At 47.0% G+C, this 26795-nt stretch overlaps 1 protein-coding gene across 1 annotated transcript; it reads right to left on the bottom strand.

Moving 5' to 3' along the window:
* Positions 1 to 5114: 5114 nt before the first annotated feature.
* LOC311124446 (N(6)-adenosine-methyltransferase non-catalytic subunit METTL14-like) lies at positions 5115 to 24829 on the bottom strand (the record flags this gene model as incomplete). Its single annotated transcript, XM_084198594.1, has 7 exons — positions 24629 to 24829; positions 21688 to 21776; positions 20997 to 21084; positions 15458 to 15535; positions 13924 to 14011; positions 13671 to 13761; positions 5115 to 5256 (listed from the first exon to the last, which is right to left on the bottom strand). Coding segments are annotated over exons 1-7 (642 nt in total), but the record flags the coding sequence as incomplete, so codon positions are not given.
* Between the last annotated feature and the right edge of the window lie 1966 nt (positions 24830 to 26795).

Below are 26795 nucleotides of genomic sequence, written 5' to 3'. Positions count from 1 at the left end.
CTGACTCCCTGTAGTATCCCCCCCCCCCCCAGTAACTCACGTCATCCCAGTCCCAGTATCGTTGGGTGTGTGGTATTCCTGACTCCCTGTAGTATCCCCCCCCCCCCCCTCCCCCAGTAACTCACGTCATCCCAGTCCCAGTATCGTTGGGTGTGAGGTATTCCTGACTCCCTGTAGTATCCCCCCCCCCCCCCAACAGTAACTCACGTCATCCCAGTCCCAGTATCGTTGGGTGTGTGGTATTCCTGACTCCCTGTAGTATCCCCCCCCCCCCCCCCCTCCCCCAGTAACTCACGTCATCCCAGTCCCAGTATCGTTGGGTGTGTGGTATTCCTGACTCCCTGTAGTATCCCCCCCCCCCCCCCCAGTAACTCACGTCATCCCAGTCCCAGTATCGTTGGGTGTGTGGTATTCCTGACTCCCTGTAGTATCCCCCCCCCCCCCCCCAGTAACTCACGTCATCCCAGTCCCAGTATCGTTGGGTGTGTGGTATTCCTGACTCCCTGTAGTATCCCCCCCCCCCCTCCCCCAGTAACTCACGTCATCCCAGTCCCAGTATCGTTGGGTGTGTGGTATTCCTGACTCCCTGTAGTATCCCCCCCCCCCCCTCCCCCAGTAACTCACGTCATCCCAGTCCCAGTATCGTTGGGTGTGTGGTATTCCTGACTCCCTGTAGTATCCCCCCCCCCCCCTCCCCCAGTAACTCACGTCATCCCAGTCCCAGTATCGTTGGGTGTGTGGTATTCCTGACTCCCTGTAGTATCCCCCCCCCCCCCCCCCCCAACAGTAACTCACGTCATCCCAGTCCCAGTATCGTTGGGTGTGTGGTATTCCTGACTCCCTGTAGTATCCCCCCCCCCCCCCCAACAGTAACTCACGTCATCCCAGTCCCAGTATCGTTGGGTGTGTGGTATTCCTGACTCCCTGTAGTATCCCCCCCCCCCCCCTCCCCCAGTAACTCACGTCATCCCAGTCCCAGTATCGTTGGGTGTGTGGTATTCCTGACTCCCTGTAGTATCCCCCCCCCCCCAACAGTAACTCACGTCATCCCAGTCCCAGTATCGTTGGGTGTGTGGTATTCCTGACTCCCTGTAGTATCCCCCCCCCCCCCCCAACAGTAACTCACGTCATCCCAGTCCCAGTATCGTTGGGTGTGTGGTATTCCTGACTCCCTGTAGTATCCCCCCCCCCCCCAGTAACTCACGTCATCCCAGTCCCAGTATCGTTGGGTGTGTGGTATTCCTGACTCCCTGTAGTATCCCCCCCCCCCCCCCAACAGTAACTCACGTCATCCCAGTCCCAGTATCGTTGGGTGTGTGGTATTCCTGACTCCCTGTAGTATCCCCCCCCCCCCCCCCAACAGTAACTCACGTCATCCCAGTCCCAGTATCGTTGGGTGTGTGGTATTCCTGACTCCCTGTAGTATCCCCCCCCCCCCCCCCCCCCAACAGTAACTCACGTCATCCCAGTCCCAGTATCGTTGGGTGTGTGGTATTCCTGACTCCCTGTAGTATCCCCCCCCCCCCCCCAACAGTAACTCACGTCATCCCAGTCCCAGTATCGTTGGGTGTGTGGTATTCCTGACTCCCTGTAGTATCCCCCCCCCCCCCCCCCAACAGTAACTCACGTCATCCCAGTCCCAGTATCGTTGGGTGTGTGGTATTCCTGACTCCCTGTAGTATCCCCCCCCCCCCCCCCAACAGTAACTCACGTCATCCCAGTCCCAGTATCGTTGGGTGTGTGGTATTCCTGACTCCCTGTAGTATCCCCCCCCCCCCCCAGTAACTCACGTCATCCCAGTCCCAGTATCGTTGGGTGTGTGGTATTCCTGACTCCCTGTAGTATCCCCCCCCCCCCCCCCCTCCCCAGTAACTCACGTCATCCCAGTCCCAGTATCGTTGGGTGTGTGGTATTCCTGACTCCCTGTAGTATCCCCCCCCCCCCCCCCCCCCCCAGTAACTCACGTCATCCCAGTCCCAGTATCGTTGGGTGTGTGGTATTCCTGACTCCCTGTAGTATCCCCCCCCCCCCCCCCCCAACAGTAACTCACGTCATCCCAGTCCCAGTATCGTTGGGTGTGTGGTATTCCTGACTCCCTGTAGTATCCCCCCCCCCCCCCCCCCCAACAGTAACTCACGTCATCCCAGTCCCAGTATCGTTGGGTGTGTGGTATTCCTGACTCCCTGTAGTATCCCCCCCCCCCCCCCCCCAGTAACTCACGTCATCCCAGTCCCAGTATCGTTGGGTGTGTGGTATTCCTGACTCCCTGTAGTATCCCCCCCCCCCCCCCCAACAGTAACTCACGTCATCCCAGTCCCAGTATCGTTGGGTGTGTGGTATTCCTGACTCCCTGTAGTATCCCCCCCCCCCCCCCCCAACAGTAACTCACGTCATCCCAGTCCCAGTATCGTTGGGTGTGTGGTATTCCTGACTCCCTGTAGTATCCCCCCCCCCCCCCAACAGTAACTCACGTCATCCCAGTCCCAGTATCGTTGGGTGTGTGGTATTCCTGACTCCCTGTAGTATCCCCCCCCCCCCCCCCAACAGTAACTCACGTCATCCCAGTCCCAGTATCGTTGGGTGTGTGGTATTCCTGACTCCCTGTAGTATCCCCCCCCCCCCCCCCCCCAGTAACTCACGTCATCCCAGTCCCAGTATCGTTGGGTGTGTGGTATTCCTGACTCCCTGTAGTATCCCCCCCCCCCCCCCAGTAACTCACGTCATCCCAGTCCCAGTATCGTTGGGTGTGTGGTATTCCTGACTCCCTGTAGTATCCCCCCCCCCCCCCCCCAACAGTAACTCACGTCATCCCAGTCCCAGTATCGTTGGGTGTGTGGTATTCCTGACTCCCTGTAGTATCCCCCCCCCCCCCCCCCAGTAACTCACGTCATCCCAGTCCCAGTATCGTTGGGTGTGTGGTATTCCTGACTCCCTGTAGTATCCCCCCCCCCCCCCCCAGTAACTCACGTCATCCCAGTCCCAGTATCGTTGGGTGTGTGGTATTCCTGACTCCCTGTAGTATCCCCCCCCCCCCCCCCAACAGTAACTCACGTCATCCCAGTCCCAGTATCGTTGGGTGTGTGGTATTCCTGACTCCCTGTAGTATCCCCCCCCCCCCCCCCAGTAACTCACGTCATCCCAGTCCCAGTATCGTTGGGTGTGTGGTATTCCTGACTCCCTGTAGTATCCCCCCCCCCCCCCCTCCCCCAGTAACTCACGTCATCCCAGTCCCAGTATCGTTGGGTGTGTGGTATTCCTGACTCCCTGTAGTATCCCCCCCCCCCCCTCCCCCAGTAACTCACGTCATCCCAGTCCCAGTATCGTTGGGTGTGTGGTATTCCTGACTCCCTGTAGTATCCCCCCCCCCCCCCCAGTAACTCACGTCATCCCAGTCCCAGTATCGTTGGGTGTGTGGTATTCCTGACTCCCTGTAGTATCCCCCCCCCCCCCCCAACAGTAACTCACGTCATCCCAGTCCCAGTATCGTTGGGTGTGTGGTATTCCTGACTCCCTGTAGTATCCCCCCCCCCCCCCCCCCCAGTAACTCACGTCATCCCAGTCCCAGTATCGTTGGGTGTGTGGTATTCCTGACTCCCTGTAGTATCCCCCCCCCCCCCCCCAACAGTAACTCACGTCATCCCAGTCCCAGTATCGTTGGGTGTGTGGTATTCCTGACTCCCTGTAGTATCCCCCCCCCCCCCCCAACAGTAACTCACGTCATCCCAGTCCCAGTATCGTTGGGTGTGTGGTATTCCTGACTCCCTGTAGTATCCCCCCCCCCCCCCCCAACAGTAACTCACGTCATCCCAGTCCCAGTATCGTTGGGTGTGTGGTATTCCTGACTCCCTGTAGTATCCCCCCCCCCCCCCAACAGTAACTCACGTCATCCCAGTCCCAGTATCGTTGGGTGTGTGGTATTCCTGACTCCCTGTAGTATCCCCCCCCCCCCCCCAGTAACTCACGTCATCCCAGTCCCAGTATCGTTGGGTGTGTGGTATTCCTGACTCCCTGTAGTATCCCCCCCCCCCAACAGTAACTCACGTCATCCCAGTCCCAGTATCGTTGGGTGTGTGGTATTCCTGACTCCCTGTAGTATCCCCCCCCCCCCCCCAACAGTAACTCACGTCATCCCAGTCCCAGTATCGTTGGGTGTGTGGTATTCCTGACTCCCTGTAGTATCCCCCCCCCCCCCAGTAACTCACGTCATCCCAGTCCCAGTATCGTTGGGTGTGTGGTATTCCTGACTCCCTGTAGTATCCCCCCCCCCCCCCCAACAGTAACTCACGTCATCCCAGTCCCAGTATCGTTGGGTGTGTGGTATTCCTGACTCCCTGTAGTATCCCCCCCCTCCCCCAGTAACTCACGTCATCCCAGTCCCAGTATCGTTGGGTGTGTGGTATTCCTGACTCCCTGTAGTATCCCCCCCCCCCCCCCAACAGTAACTCACGTCATCCCAGTCCCAGTATCGTTGGGTGTGTGGTATTCCTGACTCCCTGTAGTATCCCCCCCCCCCCCCCCCAACAGTAACTCACGTCATCCCAGTCCCAGTATCGTTGGGTGTGTGGTATTCCTGACTCCCTGTAGTATCCCCCCCCCCCCCCTCCCCCAGTAACTCACGTCATCCCAGTCCCAGTATCGTTGGGTGTGTGGTATTCCTGACTCCCTGTAGTATCCCCCCCCCCCCCCCCCCCAGTAACTCACGTCATCCCAGTCCCAGTATCGTTGGGTGTGTGGTATTCCTGACTCCCTGTAGTATCCCCCCCCCCCCCCCCCAACAGTAACTCACGTCATCCCAGTCCCAGTATCGTTGGGTGTGTGGTATTCCTGACTCCCTGTAGTATCCCCCCCCCCCCCCAACAGTAACTCACGTCATCCCAGTCCCAGTATCGTTGGGTGTGTGGTATTCCTGACTCCCTGTAGTATCCCCCCCCCCCCCCCCAACAGTAACTCACGTCATCCCAGTCCCAGTATCGTTGGGTGTGTGGTATTCCTGACTCCCTGTAGTATCCCCCCCCTCCCCCAGTAACTCACGTCATCCCAGTCCCAGTATCGTTGGGTGTGTGGTATTCCTGACTCCCTGTAGTATCCCCCCCCCCCCCCCAACAGTAACTCACGTCATCCCAATTCCAGTATCGTTCGGTGTGAGGTATTCCCGACTCCCTGTAGTATTCCTCTAATGGAGGCTCCAGCAGGATCACGTCAAACTTACACTTCAGATCACGTAGGTCAAAGTGCTCTGGGTCCGCCTGCAGATACCTACACACACACGTTGGTCATTTAGCAGAGAGACTTATCCAGAGAGACTTACAGTTAGTGCATTCATCTTCAGATAGCTAGGTGGGACCACCACATATCTCAGTAGTTAGTACAGTCATCTTCAGATAGCTAGGTGGGACCACCACATATCCCAGTAGTTAGTACATTCATCTTCAGATAGCTAGGTGGGACCACCACATATCCCAGTAGTTAGTACATTCATCTTCAGATAGCTAGGTGGGACCACCACATATCCCAGTAGTTAGTACATTCATCTTCAGATAGCTAGGTGGGACCACCACATATCCCAGTAGTTAGTACATTCATCGTCAGATAGCTAGGTGGGACCACCACATATCCCAGTAGTTAGTACATTCATCTTCAGATAGCTAGGTGGGACCACCACATATCTCAGTAGTTAGTACAGTCATCTTCAGATAGCTAGGTGGAACCACCACATATCTCAGTAGTTAGTACAGTCATCTTCAGATAGCTAGGTGGGACCACCACATATCTCAGTAGTTAGTACATTCATCTTCAGATAGCTAGGTGGGACCACCACATATCCCAGTAGTTAGTACATTCATCTTCAGATAGCTAGGTGGGACCACCACATATCTCAGTACTTAGTACATTCATCTTCAGATAGCTAGGTGGGACCACCACATATCCCAGTAGTTAGTACATTCATCTTCAGATAGCTAGGTGGGACCACCACATATCCCAGTAGTTAGTACATTCATCTTCAGATAGCTAGGTGGGACCACCACATATCCCAGTAGTTAGTACATTCATCTTCAGATAGCTAGGTGGGACCACCACATATCCCAGTAGTTAGTACATTCATCTTCAGATAGCTAGGTGGGACCACCACATATCTCCAGTAGTTAGTATATTCATCTTCAGATAGCTAGGTGGGACCACCACATATCTCCAGTAGTTAGTATATTCATCTTCAGATAGCTAGGTGGGACCACCGCATATCCCAGTAGTTAGTACATTCATCTTCAGATAGCTAGGTGGGACAACCACATATCCCAGTAGTTAGTACATTCATCTTCAGATAGCTAGGTGGAACCACCACATATCTCAGTAGTTAGTGCATTCATCTTCAGATAGCTAGGTGGGACCACCACATATCTCAGTAGTTAGTACATTCATCTTCAGATAGCTAGGTGGGACCACCACATATCTCAGTAGTTAGTACATTCATCTTCAGATAGCTAGGTGGGACAACCACATATCTCAGTAGTTAGTGCATTCATCTTCAGATAGCTAGGTGGGACCACCACATATCTCAGTAGTTCGTGCATTCATCTTCAGATAGCTAGGTGGGACCACCACATATCCCAGTAGTTAGTACATTCATCTTCAGATAGCTAGGTGGGACCACCACATATCTCAGTAGTTAGTACATTCATCTTCAGATAGCTAGGTGGGACCACCACATATCTCAGTAGTTAGTACATTCATCTTCAGATAGCTAGGTGGGACCACCTCATATCCCAGTAGTTAGTACATTCATCTTCAGATAGCTAGGTGGGACCACCACATATCCCAGTAGTTAGTACATTCATCTTCAGATAGCTAGGTGGGACCACCACATATCTCAGTAGTTAGTACATTCATCTTCAGATAGCTAGGTGGGACCACCACATATCTCAGTAGTTAGTACATTCATCTTCAGATAGCTAGGTGGGACCACCTCATATCCCAGTAGTTAGTACATTCATCTTCAGATAGCTAGGTGGGACCACCACATATCTCAGTAGTTAGTACATTCATCTTCAGATAGCTAGGTGGGACCACCACATATCCCAGTAGTTAGTACATTCATCTTCAGATAGCTAGGTGGGACCACCACATATCTCAGTAGTTAGTACATTCATCTTCAGATAGCTAGGTGGGACCACCACATATCCCAGTAGTTAGTACATTCATCTTCAGATAGCTAGGTGGGACCACCACATATCTCAGTAGTTAGTACATTCATCTTCAGATAGCTAGGTGGGACCACCACATATCTCAGTAGTTAGTACATTCATCTTCAGATAGCTAGGTGGGACCACCACATATCGCAGTAGTTAGTACATTCATCTTCAGATAGCTAGGTGGGACCACCACATATCTCAGTAGTTAGTACATTCATCTTCAGATAGCTAGGTGGGACCACCACATATCTCAGTAGTTAGTACATTCATCTTCAGATAGCTAGGTGGGACCACCACATATCCCAGTAGTTAGTACATTCATCTTCAGATAGCTAGGTGGGACCACCACATATCTCAGTAGTTAGTACATTCATCTTCAGATAGCTAGGTGGGACCACCACATATCTCAGTAGTTAGTACATTCATCTTCAGATAGCTAGGTGGGACCACCACATATCTCAGTAGTTAGTGCATTCATCTTCAGATAGCTAGGTGGGACCACCACATATCTCAGTAGTTAGTGCATTCATCTTCAGATAGATAGGTGGGACCACCACATATCTCAGTAGTTAGTACATTCATCTTCAGATAGCTAGGTGGGACCACCACATATCTCAGTAGTTAGTACATTCATCTTCAGATAGCTAGGTGGGACCACCACATATCCCAGTAGTTAGTACATTCATCTTCAGATAGCTAGGTGGGACCACCACATATCTCAGTAGTTAGTGCATTCATCTTCAGATAGCTAGGTGGGACCACCACATATCTCAGTAGTTAGTACATTCATCTTCAGATAGCTAGGTGGGACCACCACATATCTCAGTAGTTAGTGCATTCATCTTCAGATAGCTAGGTGGGACCACCACATATCTCAGTAGTTAGTACATTCATCTTCAGATAGCTAGGTGGGACCACCACATATCTCAGTAGTTAGTACATTCATCTTCAGATAGCTAGGTGGGACCACCACATATCTCAGTAGTTAGTACATTCATCTTCAGATAGCTAGGTGGGACCACCACATATCTCAGTAGTTAGTACATTCATCTTCAGATAGCTAGGTGGGACCACCACATATCTCAGTAGTTAGTACATTCATCTTCAGATAGCTAGGTGGGACCACCACATACAGTGGGGAAAAAAAGTATTTAGTCAGCCACCAATTGTGCAAGTTCTCCCACTTAAAAAGATGAGAGAGGCCTGTAATTTTCATCATAGGTACACGTCAACTATAACAGACAAAATGAGAAAAAAAAATCCAGAAAATCACATTGTAGGATTTTTAATGAATTTATTTGCAAATTATGGTGGAAAATAAGTATTTGGTCAATAACAAAAGTTTCTCAATACTTTGTTATATACCCTTTGTTGGCAATGACACAGGTCAAACGTTTTCTGTAAGTCTTCACAAGGTTTTCACACACTGTTGCTGGTATTTTGGCCCATTCCTCCATGCAGATCTCCTCTAGAGCAGTGATGTTTTGGGGCTGTCGCTGGGCAACACAGACTTTCAACTCCCTCCAAAGATTTTCTATGGGGTTGAGATCTGGAGACTGGCTAGGCCACTCCAGGACCTTGAAATGCTTCTTACGAAGCCACTCCTTCGTTGCCCGGGCGGTGTGTTTGGGATCATTGTCATGCTGAAAGACCCAGCCACGTTTCATCTTCAATGCCCTTGCTGATGGTAGGAGGTTTTCACTCAAAATCTCACGATACATGGCCCCATTCATTCTTTCCTTTACACGGATCAGTCATCCTGGTCCCTTTGCAGAAAAACAGCCCCAAAGCATGATGTTTCCACCCCCATGCTTCACAGTAGGTATGGTGTTCTTTGGATGCAACTCAGCATTCTTTGTCCTCCAAACACGACGAGTTGAGTTTTTACCAAAAAGTTCTATTTTGGTTTCATCTGACCATATGACATTCTCCCAATCCTCTTCTGGATCATTCAAATGCACTCTAGCAAACTTCAGACGGGCCTGGACATGTACTGACTTAAGCAGGGGGACACGTCTGACACTGCAGGATTTGAGTCCCTGACGGCGTAGTGTGTTACTGATGGTAGGCTTTGTTACTTTGGTCCCAGCTCTCTGCAGGTCATTCACTAGGTCCCCCTGTGTGGTTCTGGGATTTTTGCTCACCGTTCTTGTGATCCTTTTGACCCCACGGGGTGAGATCTTGCATGGAGCCCCAGATCGAGGGAGATTATCAGTGGTCTTGTATGTCTTCCATTTCCTAATAATTGCTCCCACAGTTGATTTCTTCAAACCAAGCTGCTTACCTATTGCAGATTCAGTCTTCCCAGCCTGGTGCAGGTCTACAATTTTGTTTCTGGTGTCCGTTGACAGCTCTTTGGTCTTGACCATAGTGGAGTTTGGAGTGTGACTGTTTGAGGTTGTGGACAGGTGTCTTTTATACTGATAACAAGTACAAACAGGTGCCATTAATACAGGTAACGAGTGGAGGACAGAGGAGCCTCTTAAAGAAGAAGTTACAGGTCTGTGAGAGCCAGAAATCTTGCTTGTTTGTAGGTGACCAAATACTTATTTTCCACCATAATTTGCAAATAAATTCATAAAAAATCCTACAATGTGATTTTCTGGATTTTTTTTTCTCAATTTGTCTGTCATAGTTGACGTGTACCTATGATGAAAATTACAGGCCTCTCTCATCTTTTTAAGTGGGAGAACTTGCACAATTGCTGGCTGACTAAATACTTTTTTTCCCCACTGTATCTCAGTAGTTAGTACATTCATCTTCAGATAGCTAGGTGGGACCACCACATATCCCAGTAGTTAGTACATTCATCTTCAGATAGCTAGGTGGGACCACCACATATCTCAGTAGTTAGTACATTCATCTTCAGATAGCTAGGTGGGACCACCACATATCCCAGTAGTTAGTACATTCATCTTCAGATAGCTAGGTGGGACCACCACATATCTCAGTAGTTAGTACATTCATCTTCAGATAGCTAGGTGGGACAACCACATATCTCAGTCACAGTATATACAATCGTGGTAAAAAGTTTTGAGAATGACACAAGTATTGGTCTTCACAAAGTTTGCTGCTTCAGTGTTTTTAGATATTTTTGTCAGATGTTACTATGGTATACTGAAGTATAATTACAAGCATTCCATAAGTGTCAAAGGCTTTTTATTGAAAATTACATTAAGTTTATGCAAAGAGTCAATATTTGCAGTGTCGACCCTTCTTTTTCAAGACCTCTGCAATCCGCCCTGGCATGCTGTCAATTAACTTCTGGGCCACATCCTGACTGATGGCAGCCCATTCTGGCATAACCAATGTCCACCCGCCTCTTGAGGATCGACCACAAGTTCTCATTGGGATTAAGGTCTGGGGAGTTTCCTGGCCATGGACCCAAAACGTCGATGTTTTGTTCCCTGAGCCACTTAGTTATCACTTTTGCCTTATGGCAAGGTGCTCCATCATGCTGGAAAAGGCATTGGTCGTCACCAAACGGTTCTTGGACGGTTGGGAGAAGTTGCTCTCGGAGGATGTGTTGGTACCATTCTTTATTCATGGCTGTGTTCTTAGGCAAAATTGTGAGTGAGCCCACTCCCTTGGCTGAGAAGCAACCCCACACATGAATGGTCTCAGGATGCTTTACTGTTGGCATGACACAGGACTGATGGTAGCGCTCACCTTGTCTTCTCCGGACAAGCTTTTTTCTGGATGCCCCAAACAATCGGAAAGGGGATTCATCAGAGAAATTGACTTTACCCCAGTACTCAGCAGTCCAATCCCTGTACCTTTTGCAGAATATCAGTCTGTCCCGGATGTGTTTCCTGGAGAGAAGTGGCTTCCTCGCTGCCCTTCTTGACACCAGGCCATCCTCCAAAAGTCTTCGCCTCACTGTGCGTGCAGATGCACTCACACCTGCCTGCTGCCATTCCTGAGCAAGCTCTGCACTGGTGGTGCCCCGATCCCGCAGCTGAATCAACTTTAGGAGACGGTCCTGGCGCTTGCTGGACTTTCTCGCCCTGAAGCCTTCTTCACAACAATTGAACCTCTCTCCTTGAAGTTCTTGATGATCCGATAAATGGTTGATTTAGGTGCAATCTTACTAGCAGCAATATCCTTGCCTGTGAAGCCCTTTTGTGCAAAGCAATGATGACGGCACGTGTTTCCTTGCAGGTAACCATGGTTAACAGAGGAAGAACAATGATTTCAAGCACCACCCTCCTTTTAAAGCTTCCAGTCTTCCAGAGTAATCTCCAGCCTTGTCCTCGTCAACACTCTCACCTGTGTTAACGAGAGAATCACTGACATGATGTCAGCCGGTCCTTTTTAATTAATTGCAATTAATCTGATCACTCTTCATAACATTCTGGAGTATATGCAAATTGCCATCATAAAAACTGAGGCAGCAGACTTTGTGAAAATTAATATTTGTGTAATTCTCAAAACTTTTGATTCATCTTAAGATAGCTAGGTGGAACCACCACATATCTCAGTAGTTAGTACATTCATAGTCAGTACACTTTTCCTCAATAAAGTACATTTACATTTTAGTCATTTAGCAGACGCTCTTATCCAGAGCGACTTAAAAGAGCAATTAGGGTTAAGTGCCTTGCTCAAGGGCACATCGACAGATTTTTCACCTAGTCGGCTCGGGGATTAGAACCAGCGACCTTTCGGTGTTGGTTCAGGAATGTTGGTTGTATTTTGGGGGGGGAGGGGGCACACATGGACGGGTACACACGGACAGAAACGCACCCACGGAAAATGAACAAATGGTTTGAGTGTCCAGTGTCCAGTCTCTTTGTAATATGAATGGTTTGAGGCACAGTGTCCAGTCTCTTTGTAATATAAATGGTTTGAGGTACAGTGTCCAGTCTCTTTGTAATATAAATGGTTTGAGGTACAGTGTCCAGTCTCTTTGTAATATAAATGGTTTGAGGTACAGTGTCCAGTCTCTTTGTAATATAAATGGTTTGAGGCACAGTGTCCAGTCTCTTTGTAATATAAATGGTTTGACAGTGTCCAGTCTCTTTGTAATATAAATGGTTTGAGGTACAGTGTCCAGTCTCTTTGTAATATAAATGGTTTGAGGCACAGTGTCCAGTCTCTTTGTAATATAAATGGTTTGAGGTACAGTGTCCAGTCTCTTTGTAATATAAATGGTTTGAGTGTCCAGTGTCCACTCTCTTTGTAATATGAATGGTTTGAGGCACTGTGTCCAGTCTCTTTGTAATATAAATGGTTTGAGGTACAGTGTCCAGTCTCTTTGTAATATAAATGGTTTGAGGTACAGTGTCCAGTCTCTTTGTAATATAAATTGTTTGAGGTACAGTGTCCAGTCTCTTTGTAATATAAATGGTTTGAGGCACAGTGTCCAGTCTCTTTGTAATATAAATGGTTTGACAGTGTCCAGTCTCTTTCTAATATAAATGGTTTGAGGTACAGTGTCCAGTCTCTTTGTAATATAAATGGTTTGAGGTACAGTGTCCAGTCTCTTTGTAATATAAATGGTTTGAGGCACAGTGTCCAGTCTCTTTGTAATATAAATGGTTTGAGGCACAGTGTCCAGTCTCTTTGTAATATAAATGGTTTGAGGCACAGTGTCCAGTCTCTTTGTAATATAAATGGTTTGAGTGTCCAGTGTCCAGTCTCTTTGTAATATAAATGGTTTGAGTGTCCAGTGTCCAGTCTCTTTGTAATATAAATGGTTTGAGGCACAGTGTCCAGTCTCTTTGTAATATAAATGGTTTGAGGCACAGTGTCCAGTCTCTTTGTAATATAAATGGTTTGAGGCACAGTGTCCAGTCTCTTTGTAATATAAATGGTTTGAGGCACAGTGTCCAGTCTCTTTGTAATATAAATGGTTTGAGTGTCCAGTGTCCAGTCTCTTTGTAATATAAATGGTTTGAGTGTCCAGTGTCCAGTCTCTTTGTAATATAAATGGTTTGAGGCACAGTGTCCAGTCTCTTTGTAATATAAATGGTTTGAGGCACAGTGTCCAGTCTCTTTGTAATATAAATGGTTTGAGGTACAGTGTCCAGTCTCTTTGTAATATAAATGGTTTGACAGTGTCCAGTCTCTTTGTAATATAAATGGTTTGAGGTGACGTATATTGGGAGGAGACGTACAAGGGGGGGGTGACCCCCATGGGGGGGGGGGGGGAGGGGGTCGTACATGAGGGGGTGACGTACATGGGGCGTGTTTGTGTGTGTTGGCAGGTAGCGGTTAAGAGTGTTGGGCCAGTAACCGAAAGTTCGCTGGTTCGAATCCCCGAGCAGACTAGGTGAATAATCTGTTGATGAGCCCATAACCCTAACAGCTCCTGATGGCTCTGGATCAGGCCTTCTGCTCTGGACCCGGCCTTCTGCTCTGGACCAGGCCTTCTGCTCTGGACCAGGCCTTCTGCTCTGGACCAGGCCTTCTGCTCTGGACCAGGCCTTCTGCTCTGGACCAGGCCTTCTGCTAGATGACTGCCATGGAAACACTGTGACGTACATGGGAGGGGTGTTGGTGGTTGAGATCAGCTCATCCTTCAGTCTGATCAGCTCTCTGAGTTTAGGATACTCTTCAAACCTGTCAGCCAGACCTGAAACACTCACACACAGATTACACACACAGGTTACACATAAACACACACAGATTACACATAAAAACACACAGATTACACACACACACACACACAGAGATTACACACACACATACACAGGCTACACACACATACACAGGTTACACACACACAGTGTCTTACCGACGTCTCTGATGAAGTTCTGTGGTCGATGTCCGGTGTCGACAAAGTGTTGACAGTAGTCATTATGGGGGTTCAGACTCTGGGTACCCTGATACAGACAGAGACATACAGTTAATCTACAACAACACACACTCTCTCTCACACAGAGCAGGTATATGTGTGTGTGTGTGTGTGTGTGTGTGTGTGTGTGTGAGAGTGAGAAAGAGAGAGACAGCAGGGTGTGTGTGGACAGGTGTCTTTTATACTGATAACAAGTTCAAACAGGTGCCATTAATACAGGTAACGAGTGGAGGACAGAGGAGCCTCTTAAAGAAGAAGTCTGTGAGAGCCAGAAATCTTGCTTGTTTGTAGGTGACCAAATACTTATTTTCCACCATAATTTGCAAATAAATTCATTAAAAATCCTACAATGTGATTTTCTGGATTTTCTTCTTCTCAATTTGTCTGTCATAGTTGACGTGTACCTATGATGAAACTTACAGGCCTCTCTCATCTTTTTAAGTGGGAGAACTTGCACAATTGGTGGCTGACTAAAGACTTTTTTCCCCCACTGTATCTACTGGGTGAAATACCACAGTGTGCCATCACAGCTGCAAGATTTGTGACCTGTTGCCACAAGAAAAGGGCAACCAGTGAAGAACAAACACCATTGTAAATACAACCCATATTTATGTTTATTTATTTTCCCATTTGTACTTTAACTATTTGCACATTGTTACAACACTGTATACAGACATAATATGACATTTGAAATGTCTTTATTCTTTTGAAACTTCTGAGTCTAATGTTTACTGTTAATATTTATTGTTTATTTCACTTTTGTTTACTATCTACTTCACTTGCTTTGGCAATGTTAACACACGTTTCCCATGCCAATAAAGCCCTTAAATTTAATAGAGAGAGAGAGAGAGGAGGGAGAGAGAGAGAGAGAACAGGGTGTGTGTAGTGTGTATGTGGTGTGTGTGTATGTGGTGTGTGTGTGTGTAGTGTGTATGTGGTGTGTGTATGTGGTGTGTGTATGTGGTGTGTGTGTGTAGTGTGTATGTGGTGTGTGTGTAGTGTGTATGTGGTGTGTGTAGTGTGTATGTGGTGTGTGTGTGTGTAGTGTGTATGTGGTGTGTGTGTGTATGTGGTGTGTGTGTAGTGTGTATGTGGTGTGTGTAGTGTGTATGTGGTGTGTGTAGTGTGTGTGTGTGGTGTGTGTAGTGTGTGTGTGGTGTGTGTAGTGTGTGTGTGTAGTGTGTATTTGGTGTGTGTAGTGTGTGTGTAGTGTGTGTGTGGTGTGTGTGTGTGGTGTGTGTAGTGTGTGTGTAGTGTGTATGTGGTGTGTGTAGTGTGTGTGTAGTGTGTGTGTGGTGTGTGTGTGGTGTGTGTGTGTATTTGGTGTGTGTGTGTGTAGTGTGTATGTGGTGTGTGTAGTGTGTATTTGGTGTGTGTGTGTGTAGTGTGTATGTGGTGTGTGTGTGTGTAGTGTGTATGTGGTGTGTGTAGTGTGTATGTGGTGTGTGTAGCGTGTATGTGGTGTGTGTGGTACCTTGAGGAAGGTGCTGGAGTCCTTGTAGACCTCTTCATAAGGGTTGCTCTCATCTGGCGGCTGAACCTCCACCTCCTCCTACACAGACCACAAACACGCTTATGAAACACACGCAGGTCCCCATGCCATCGGCCGCACCTCCACACAGACCACAAACACGCTTATGAAACACACGCAGGTCCCCATGCCATCGGCCGCACCTCCACACAGACCACACACACGCTATGAAACACACGCAGGTCCATCGGCCGAACCTCCTCCTACACAGACCACACACACGCTTATGAAACACACGCAGGTCCATCGGCCGAACCTCCTCCTACACAGACCACACACACGCTTATGAAACACACGCAGGTCCTCACCCATGCCATCGGCCGAACCTCCTCCCACACAGACCACACACACGCTTATGAAACACACGCAGGTCCTCACCCATGCCATCGGCCGAACCTCCTCCACACAGACCACACACACGCTTATGAAACACACGCAGGTCCTCACCCATGCCATCGGCCGCACCTCCACACAGACCACACACACGCTTATGAAACATATATTCAACAAGAATATTGCTTGAGTTTACAGTGCCAGAAGGGTTTGCGGATTTGGGACTACACCATTGGTTCCATCGGCAAGACAAGCTCAAACATTGGAGTATTTAGCTCAATTGGAGTCCTCTGCAGCTCAATTGGTAGAGCACGGCGCTTGTAACGCCAGGGTAGTGGGTTCGATCCCCGGGACCACCCATACGTAAAAATGTATGCACGCATGACTACTCTCTCTCCAACTCCTTATGGAACTGAAATGCCAGGCTGTTTCTACTCTCTCTCCAACTCCTTATGGAACTGAAATGCCAGGCTGTTTCTGCTCTCTCCAACTCCTTATGGAACTGAAATGCCAGGCTGTTTCTGCTCTCTCTCCAACTCCTTATGGAACTGAAATGCCAGGCTGTTTCTACTCTCTCTCCAACTCCTTATGGAACTGAAATGCCAGGCTGTTTCTACTCCCTCTCTCCAACTCCTTATGGAACTGAAATGCCAGGCTGTTTCTACTCTCTCTCTCCAACTCCTTATGGAACTGAAATGCCAGGCTGTTTCTACTCCCTCTCTCCAACTCCTTATGGAACTGAAATGCCAGGCTGTTTCTGCTCTCTCTCCAACTCCTTATGGAACTGAAATGCCAGGCTGTTTCTGCTCTCTCTCCAACTCCTTATGGAACTGAAATGCCAGGCTGTTTCTGCTCTCTCTCTCTCCAACTCCTTATGGAACTGAAATGCCAGTCTGTTTCTGCTCTCTCTCCAACTCCTTATGGAACTGAAATGCCAGGCTGTTTCTGCTCTCTCTCTCCAACTCCTTATGGAACTGAAATGCCAGTCTGTTTCTGCTCTCTCTCCAACTCCTTATGGAACTGAAATGCCAGGCTGTTTCTGCTCTCTCTCCAACTCCTTATGGAACTGAAATGCCAGGCTGTTTCTGCTCTCTCTCCAACTCCTTATGGAACTGAAATGCCAGGCTGTTTCTGCTCTCTCTCTCTCCAACTCCTTATGGAACTGAAATGCCAGTCTGTTTCTGCTCTCTCTCTCCAACTCCTTATGGAACTGAAATGCCAGGCTGTTTCTGCTCTCTCTCCAACTCCTTATGGAACTGAAATGACAGTCTGTTTCTGCTCTCTCTCCAACTCCTTATGGAACTGAAATGCCAGTCTGTTTCTACTCTCTCTCTCCAACTCCTTATGGAACTGAAATGCCAGGCTGTTTCTGCTCTCTCTCCAACTCCTTATGGAACTGAAATGCCAGGTTGTTTCTGCTCTCTCTCTCCAACTCCTTATGGAACTGAAATGCCAGGCTGTTTCTGCTCTCTCTCCAACTCCTTATGGAACTGAAATGCCAGTCTGTTTCTGCTCTCTCTCTCCAACTCCTTATGGAACTGAAATGCCAGGATGTTTCTGCTCTCTCTCTCCAACTCCTTATGGAACTGAAATGCCAGTCTGTTTCTGCTCTCTCTCTCCAACTCCTTATGGAACTGAAATGCCAGGCTGTTTCTGGTCTCTCTCTCCAACTCCTTATGGAACTGAAATGCCAGTCTGTTTCTACTCTCTCTCCAACTCCTTATGGAACTGAAATGCCAGTCTGTTTCTGCTCTCTCTCCAACTCCTTATGGAACTGAAATGCCAGGCTGTTTCTGCTCTCTCTCCAACTCCTTATGGAACTGAAATGCCAGTCTGTTTCTACTCTCTCTCTCCAACTCCTTATGGAACTGAAATGCCAGTCTGTTTCTGCTCTCTCTCCAACTCCTTATGGAACTGAAATGCCAGGATGTTTCTACTCTCTCTCTCCAACTCCTTATGGAACTGAAATGCCAGGCTGTTTCTGCTCTCTCTCTCCAACTCCTTATGGAACTGAAATGCCAGTCTGTTTCTGCTCCCTCTCTCCAACTCCTTATGGAACTGAAATGCCAGGCTGTTTCTGCTCTCTCTCTCTCCAACTCCTTATGGAACTGAAATGCGAGTCTGTTTCTGCTCTCTCTCTCTCCAACTCCTTATGGAACTGAAATGCCAGTCTGTTTCTACTCTCTCTCTCCAACTCCTTATGGAACTGAAATGCCCGGCTGTTTCTACTCTCTCTAACTCCTTATGGAACTGAAATGCCAGGCTGTTTCTGCTCTCTCTCCAACTCCTTATGGAACTGAAATGCCAGTCTGTTTCTGCTCTCTCTCTCCAACTCCTTATGGAACTGAAATGCCAGTCTGTTTCTGCTCTCTCTCCAACTCCTTATGGAACTGAAATGCCAGGCTGTTTCTACTCTCTCTCCAACTCCTTATGGAACTGAAATGCCAGTCTGTTTCTACTCTCTCTCTCCAACTCCTTATGGAACTGAAATGCCAGTCTGTTTCTACTCTCTCTCCAACTCCTTATGGAACTGAAATGCCCGGCTGTTTCTGCTCTCTCTCTCCAACTCCTTATGGAACTGAAATGCCAGTCTGTTTCTGCTCTCTCTCCAACTCCTTATGGAACTGAAATGACAGGCTGTTTCTGCTCTCTCTCTCCAACTCCTTATGGAACTGAAATGCCAGTCTGTTTCTGCTCTCTCTCTCCAACTCCTTATGGAACTGAAATGCCAGGCTGTTTCTGCTCTCTCTCCAACTCCTTATGGAACTGAAATGCCAGTCTGTTTCTGCTCTCTCTCTCCAACTCCTTATGGAACTGAAATGCCCGGCTGTTTCTACTCTCTCTCTCCAACTCCTTATGGAACTGAAATGCCAGGCTGTTTCTTCTCTCTCTCTCCAACTCCTTATGGAACTGAAATGCCAGTCTGTTTCTGCTCTCTCTCCAACTCCTTATGGAACTGAAATGCCCGGCTGTTTCTACTCTCTCTCCAACTCCTTATGGAACTGAAATTGCCGGCTGTTTCTGCTCTCTCTCTCCAACTCCTTATGGAACTGAAATGCCAGGATGTTTCTACTCTCTCTCTCCAACTCCTTATGGAACTGAAATGCCAGGCTGTTTCTGCTCTCTCTCTCCAACTCCTTATGGAACTGAAATGCCAGGCTGTTTCTGCTCTCTCTCTCCAACTCCTTATGGAACTGAAATGCCAGGCTGTTTCTGCTCTCTCTCTCCAACTCCTTATGGAACTGAAATGCCAGGCTGTTTCTACTCTCTCTCTAACTCCTTATGGAACTGAACTCCTTATGGAACTGAAATGCCAGGCTGTTTCTGCTCTCTCCAACTCCTTATGGAACTGAAATGCCAGTATGTTTCTGCTCTCTCCAACTCCTTATGGAACTGAAATGCCAGGATGTTTCTACTCTCTCTCTCCAACTCCTTATGGAACTGAAATGCCAGGCTGTTTCTACTCTCTCTCTAACTCCTTATGGAACTGAACTCCTTATGGAACTGAAATGCCAGGCTGTTTCTGCTCTCTCCAACTCCTTATGGAACTGAAATGCCAGTATGTTTCTGCTCAGTCCAACTCCTTATGGAACTGAAATGCCAGGATGTTTCTACTCTCTCTCTCCAACTCCTTATGGAACTGAAATGCCAGGCTGTTTCTGCTCTCTCTCTCTCCAACTCCTTATGGAACTGAAATGCCAGTCTGTTTCTGCTCCCTCTCTCCAACTCCTTATGGAACTGAAATGCCAGGATGTTTCTACTCTCTCTCTCCAACTCCTTATGGAACTGAAATGCCAGGCTGTTTCTGCTCTCTCTCCAACTCCTTATGGAACTGAAATGCCAGTCTGTTTCCTCTCTCTCTCCAACTCCTTATGGAACTGAAATGCCAGTCTGTTTCTACTCTCTCTCTCCAACTCCTTATGGAACTGAAATGCCAGGATGTTTCTGCTCTCTCTCTCCAACTCCTTATGGAACTGAAATGCCAGGATGTTTCTGCTCTCTCTCTCCAACTCCTTATGGAACTGAAATGCCAGTCTGTGTCTGCTCTCTCTCTCCAACTCCTTATGGAACTGAAATGCCAGGATGTTTTGCTTGACAATGCAGAGACAGACTGGCACCAGGCTGGAGTGATACAATCTGGATCAACTGGTTCCTACAGGGAGGAGATGTATCAGTGGTGATACAACCATGTTGTGTTTCTCTATGGGGACTATCTGGACTGTCTTTCCCCAGTAGGGGGTGACAGGGTTTCTCTATGGGGACTATCTGGACTGTCTTTCCCCAGTAGGGGGTGACAGGGTTTCTCTATGGGGACTATCTGGACTGTCTTTCCCCAGTAGGGGGTGACAGGGTTTCTCTATGGGGACTATCTGGACTGTCTTTCCCCAGTAGGAGGTGACAGGGTTTCTCTATGGGGACTATCTGGACTGTCTTTCCCCAGTAGGGGGTGACAGGGTTTCTCTATGGGGCTATCTGGACTGTCTTTCCCCAGTAGGGGGTGACAGGGTTTCTCTATGGGGACTATCTGGACTGTCTTTCCCCAGTAGGGGGTGACAGGGTTTCTCTATGGGGACTATCTGGACTGTCTTTCCCCAGTAGGGGGTGACAGGGTTTCTCTGTGGGGACTATCTGGACTGTCTTTCCCCAGTAGGGGGTGACAGGGTTTCTCTGTGGGGACTATCTGGACTGTCTTTCCCCAGTAGGGGGTGACAGGGTTTCTCTATGGGGACTATCTGGACTGTCTTTCCCCAGTAGGGGGTGACAGGGTTTCTCTATGGGGACTATCTGGACTGTCTTTCCCCAGTAGGGGGTGACAGGGTTTCTCTATGGGGACTATCTGGACTGTCTTTCCCCAGTAGGGGGTGACAGGGTTTCTCTATGGGGACTATCTGGACTGTCTTTCCCCAGTAGGGGGTGACAGGGTTTCTCTATGGGGACTATTTGGACTGTCTTTCCCCAGTGGGGGGTGACAGGGTTTCTCTATGGGGACTATAGTCTAATACAGAGACGTTCCTCTCAGGGATCTAAAGTCTAATCCAGAGACGTTCCTCTCAGGGATCTAAAGTCTAATACAGAGACGTTCCTCTCAGGGATCTAAAGTCTAATCCAGAGACGTTCCTCTCAGGGGATCGGTGTGCGTTTTTCCTACCTTCTGCTCCTCAACGTCCTCCTCTATGTCCTCTCCCTCCACCTGAGACTTCCGCTTGGAGCTCGGCCCGGCAGTATCGAACGATGCCCTACACATACACAATTTGTTGAATAGTTAAACCAAGTGATAGGGCTGGGCTGGAACAAAAATGTGCACACACTCTGGGGGGTCCCCAAGGAATCGAGAAATACTCAATGGTTGCTGGAAGTGTGTTTGGTAGACCTGTCTTACGTCTGGTGGATTGGTGTGTGTGGTACACCTGTCTTACGTCTGGTGGATTGGTGTGTGGTAGACCTGTCTTACGTCTGGTGGATTGGTGTGTGTGGTACACCTGTCTTACGTCTGGTGGATTGGTGTGTGGTACACCTGTCTTACGTCTGGTGGATTGGTGTGTGGTACACCTGTCTTACGTCTGGTGGATTGGTGTGTGTGGTAGACCTGTCTTACGTCTGGTGGATTGGTGTGTGGTACACCTGTCTTACGTCTGGTGGATTGGTGTGTGGTACACCTGTCTTACGTCTGGTGGATTGGTGTGTGGTACACCTGTCTTACGTCTGGTGGATTGGTGTGTGGTAGACCTGTCTTACGTCTGGTGGATTGGTGTGTGTGGTAGACCTGTCTTACGTCTGGTGGATTGGTGTGTGGTACACCTGTCTTACGTCTGGTGGATTGGTGTATGTATGCGTCATACCTGCATGTCTCTCTGGTCTCCTCGATCGCCTTCAGTTCGTCTTTGCTGTTCAGAACGGCGCCGATACTGTCCGCACTCTCTGCTCCCAACTACGGGAGAAACGGACAAGTTAGCGAGCTATTAACGTTAGCTAGGACAGGAACGGACAAGTTAGTTAGCTATGGATGTTAGCTAGGACAGGAATGGACAAGTTAGTTAGCTATGGATGTTAGCTAAAAGCTATCACTCTGTTAGCTAGGACAGGAATGGACAAGTTAATTAGCTACTAATGTTAGCTAGGACAGGAACGGACAAGTTAGTTAGCTACTAATGTTAGTTAGGACAGGAACAGACAAGTTATGAAGCTAATAATGTTAGCTAGGACAGGAACGGACAAGTTAGCTTTTAGCTAACATTAATAGCTATCGCTGTCTGTTAGCTAGGACAGGAACGGACAACTTAGCTAGCTACTAATGTTAGCTAGCTACTAACGTTAGCTAAAAGCTATCACTCTGTTCAAATAAAATCAAGCTTTATTTATACAGCACATTTCAGACATGGAATGCAATGCAACAGACATTTACGACAACAAACATAAGAGGATAAAAAAAAAATAGAATAACAATAAAAACTGAATGACTAAAAAGCACCCTGAGGAAAAGCAAAGGGTGTGTTTTAAGATCTCTTTTAAATGTGTCAATTTCTGTCCTAGCTAAAGATGTTAGCTAGGACAGGAGCGGACAAGTAAGTTAACTACTAATGTTAGCTAAAAGCTATCACTCTCTGCTCCCAACTAGGAGAGGAACGGACAAGTTAGTTAGATGCGAATGTTAGCTAGAAGCTGAACCAGTATCTGTGCGGTATGCAAGCGTTATGTCAAAATACATTAGTTGATCACCAAATATGGAGATTCACTGAGCAACTACCTTAATTGACTCCCATTATGGCTGGTATGTACTTCCAAAACAGGTCTAAATAAAAAATTTACAAGCAACGGAAAATATGCCTATTCGGCACCTAGAATGGATTGAGCTGTAGTTGACTTCCAACTTGCCTGGCAGTAATGAGGTTTACATGAGGAGTCAACCTGCTTGTAAATCTTTATTTAGACCTTTTTTGGAAGTATACTTAACAAAAATATAAATGCAACATGCAACGATTTTACGGAGTTACAGTTCATATAAGGAAATCAGTCAATTGAAATAAATAAATTAGGCCCTAATCTATGGATTTCACATGACTGGGCAGGGGCGGAGCCATGGGTGGGCCTGGGAGGGTATAGGCCCACCCACTGGGGAGCCAGGCCCAGCCAATCAGAATACGTTTTCCCCCACAAAAGGGCTTTATCAGACAGAAATACTCCTCAGTTTCATCAGCTGTCCGGGTGGCTGGTCTCAGATGATCCCGCAGGTGAAGATGCCGGATGTGGAGGTCCTGGAGGGCTGGTGTGGTTACACGTGGTCTGCGGTTGTGAGGCCAGTTGAACGTACTGCCAAATTCTCTATAACAACGTTGGAGGCGGCTTATGGTAGAGAAGTGAACATAAAATTCTCTGGCAACAGCTCTGGTGGACATTCGTGCAGTGTATGCCAATCGCATGCTCCCTCAACTTGAGACATCTGTGGCATTGTGTTGTGTTAGAAAACTGCACATTTTAGAGTGGCCTTTTATTGTCCCCAGCACAAGGGGCACCTGTGTAATGATCATGCTGTTTAATCGGCTTCTTGATATGCCACACATGTCAGGTGGATGGATTATCTTGGCAAAGGAGAAATGCTCACTAACAGGGATGTAAGCAAATTTGTGCACAATTTGAGATGAATAAGCTTTTGGTGCTTATGGAACATTTCTGGGATGTTTAATTTCAGCTCATGAAACTTTACATGTTGCATTTATATTTTTGTTCAGTATATACACCGACGTAACGGGAGAAAATGAAGAAAGTTGCTCAGCGAAACTCCATATTTGGTGATCAACACATTTTGACATTAACGCTTGCAGAGCTGGTTAATGGGAGTTTGAATCTGAGCTTTTTGGGCGTTAGAGGCCTCTAATGCACCGAGATACTGGTTCAGCTTGAAGGGATCACTCTGTTAGCTAGCTAGCTACAAAGTATGCACAAATTCTCTATAACATCATAACAGTATAACTAATGTCTAGGGCGAACAATAGCTAACTAACGTAGCTTTTTCCACTCAACTCAATCAAGGTCAATTGTCCTAGCTCCACTGTCACATAGCAAATACAACAACATTTACAGTAAACTATGATTGTTAGCTAGTCAGCTAGCTAGCAGTAAGTTACATTGGCTCACTTTAGAAGAATCCAGTCGTTTTGTAAACAAGAAAACACAAGGCGTGTTAGTTTGCTAGGTAATATGTTCGTTACGCCAATAGCTACCTTAAATTAAGCCGAACACATAGCTAATGTTAGATGTCTACCTTAGTTACGAATGTTAGTCAACTAACAAGTTACGTTTACAGTAGTTAAGTATCTAGATAAATAACTACTGTGGTCCTCTGTAGCTCAGCTGGTAGAGCATGGCGCTTGTAACGCCAGGGTAGTGGGTTCGATCCCCGGCACCCACCCATACGTAAAAATGTATGCGCACATAACTAAGTCGCTTTGGATAAAAAGCGTCTGCTAAATGGCATATTATTATTATTATTATACATAACTCTTCCCCATGCTAAAAGCTCACTTTTGGAGGGTTCGCTTGTAAACAAGACAACGCATGTTAGCTTGCTAGGTAATATGTTCGTTATGCTAATAACTACCTTAAATTAAGCCAAACACATAGCTAACGTTAGTTAACTAACATTCGTAGCAAATGTAAACATCTAACAAGTTACGTTACAGTAGTTAAGTATCTAGATATATAGCATCTTCCCCAGGCTAAAAGCTCGCTTGTAAACAAGACAACGCATGTTAGCTTGCTAGCTAGTATACTAGCTATAGCTACCTGTTGAGCTAGAAGCTGGCGTCGCAGCTTCTGCTTTTCCCGTATCTCCTGTAGTCGACTATTCATTTCTTTTTATCGGTGGTTCGGTGATAGTTTTATAAAGTATTTCGTTAGTTTACAAAATGCTTGAAAAACTGTTTTCTGGCGGGAGGGGTCGGGAAAAAGCTAACTTCCCTCGAAAACATGAACGTTTAATCGCCTTCTGATGACGTCGACCGGCGCGACTGCTGCGCTTGTGATTTGCGTCATTGCGTCACTGTTGTGTCCTCCTCCAACGACAGACGACGTCGCGTCGCGTCCGTCTTCCTGCTGGTTTTAATGAGTAGACGGGCGACCACAAGATGGTGGTGTCGTATCACGTTATTCCACTGTGTGAACGCACTTGAATAATGATCGTCAAAAAAAAAAGGGGCTTTTGTCTCAATTCTCTCTCCTTCCGCCCAAAGTGGCGTAAACTTCCTCTAGCCCCATGCCTCTACCGATCCAAATGCTTTTCAGATGTTGTGGGCAGTAGTGAAGGTGTGGACTTCAGGAGGAAAGAGAGATTATTGGGATGCAGCCAAGATCACAGAAACCTCTGTTGTAATCTGCTTGTGATCTAGTAGCAGGGTTGTTCAACAGGGAGGGGCAATTGAATGCAAGCTTCACAAAAAATTATTAATTGTTAAAACATTTCTAGCCTGTCTATCTATGGGTAACTAGTTAATGTTAGCTTTTTCCACTCAACCCAATCAAGATCAATTGTCCTAACTCCACTGTCACATAGCAAATACAACAACATTTACAGTAAACTACGATTGTTAGCTAGTCAGCTAGCTAGCAGCAAGTTACATTAGCTCACTTTAGAAGAATCCAGTCGTTTTGTAAACAATAAAACACAAGGCGTGATAGTTTGCTAGGTAATATGTTCGTTATGCTAATAGCTACCTTAAGTTGAGGCAAACACATAGCTAACGTTAGATGTTTAAAACGTTTCTAGCCTGTCTATCGATGGGTAACAGGGTTGGCGTGTGATGCTCGACCGCACTCAGTTCTCCACCAGAAAATGGCCAAAAAGACCAGCTCACCTGCTTTTACTCTGATTAAGTGTTCAATATTAAAATTATTAATATTAAAATGAGAGTTCAGTTCACATAACAGGGTTGACTTTAAAATAAGGGACATTTTAATGAATTTTAATAAAAACAATTCAAATAAATTTGTATTGGTCACATGCGCTGATCATACAACAGGTGTAGACTTTACAGTGAAATGCTTACTTACGAGCCCATTCCCAACAGTGTCTTAAAATGAATCACTACTCACATGAAATAAATAAAAACTTTGAGACATTTTGGGGTTAAGTGGGTTAAAATCTTCCTGGAAGTCACACAGTGCACGGATGGACATGTCAAAATGCGGAATTTTGGCACTTTAGCAAGTCTTTGTTGATATAAAAAATTGGATATATTGAATTCTCCACGTGGTCTATATTAAAAGGGCATTGCGTTGAATATAACAGGCTTTTAAATTCAATATTGGTGCACAATTTCTACTTAAAATATCAAAGGGACACAAAAGGCAGTCATTTCATGGAACGACCCAGCTATTGCTTTACATAGAAGGATGAAGTTTGCCCCTAGACACTGATAATATACTATATAATAACAATAATAATAATATGATATGCCATTTAGCAGAAGCTTTTATCCAAAGCGACTTACAGTCGTGCGTGCATCCATTACACTGATCTAAGGTCATTAAAAAGGTTACCAATTTGTAAGTCGCTCTGGATAAGAGCATCTGCTAAATGACGAAAATGTAAAATGTAAAAAATGTTCTGGTAGCGATTTGAAAGAGAGAGAGATGGAGGGAGAGATGGAGGGATAGAGGGTTAGATGGAGAGATGAAGGGAGAGATGGAAGGATGTTTTGAAGGTGTTCTGTCCGTAACACTGCTGTGAACATTGGCCTGTCTATCACACCCTAGTGAGGTGTGTGTGTAACATAAAGGCCTGTTTGTCCCAGCCAAAGCTCTGAACTGTGTGTCATGTCAACATGTCTGCTTATTCAGGAAACACACACACACACACACACACATAATGACTGTCATTCCACAAGGTATTATTTGACAGGGCTGTGCTACCTGTTAGAGAGAGAACTAAGATAGGTTTGTTGTTCAGACTAAC

The sequence above is a fragment of the Coregonus lavaretus genome (genome assembly GCF_964263955.1).
Source record: "Coregonus lavaretus genome assembly, contig: HAP1_SCAFFOLD_1565, whole genome shotgun sequence".
Taxonomy (NCBI): Eukaryota; Metazoa; Chordata; class Actinopteri; order Salmoniformes; family Salmonidae; genus Coregonus; species Coregonus lavaretus.
The sequence above is the reverse complement of the archived record's forward strand: the minus strand, read 5'-3'. Positions and strand labels throughout refer to the sequence as shown.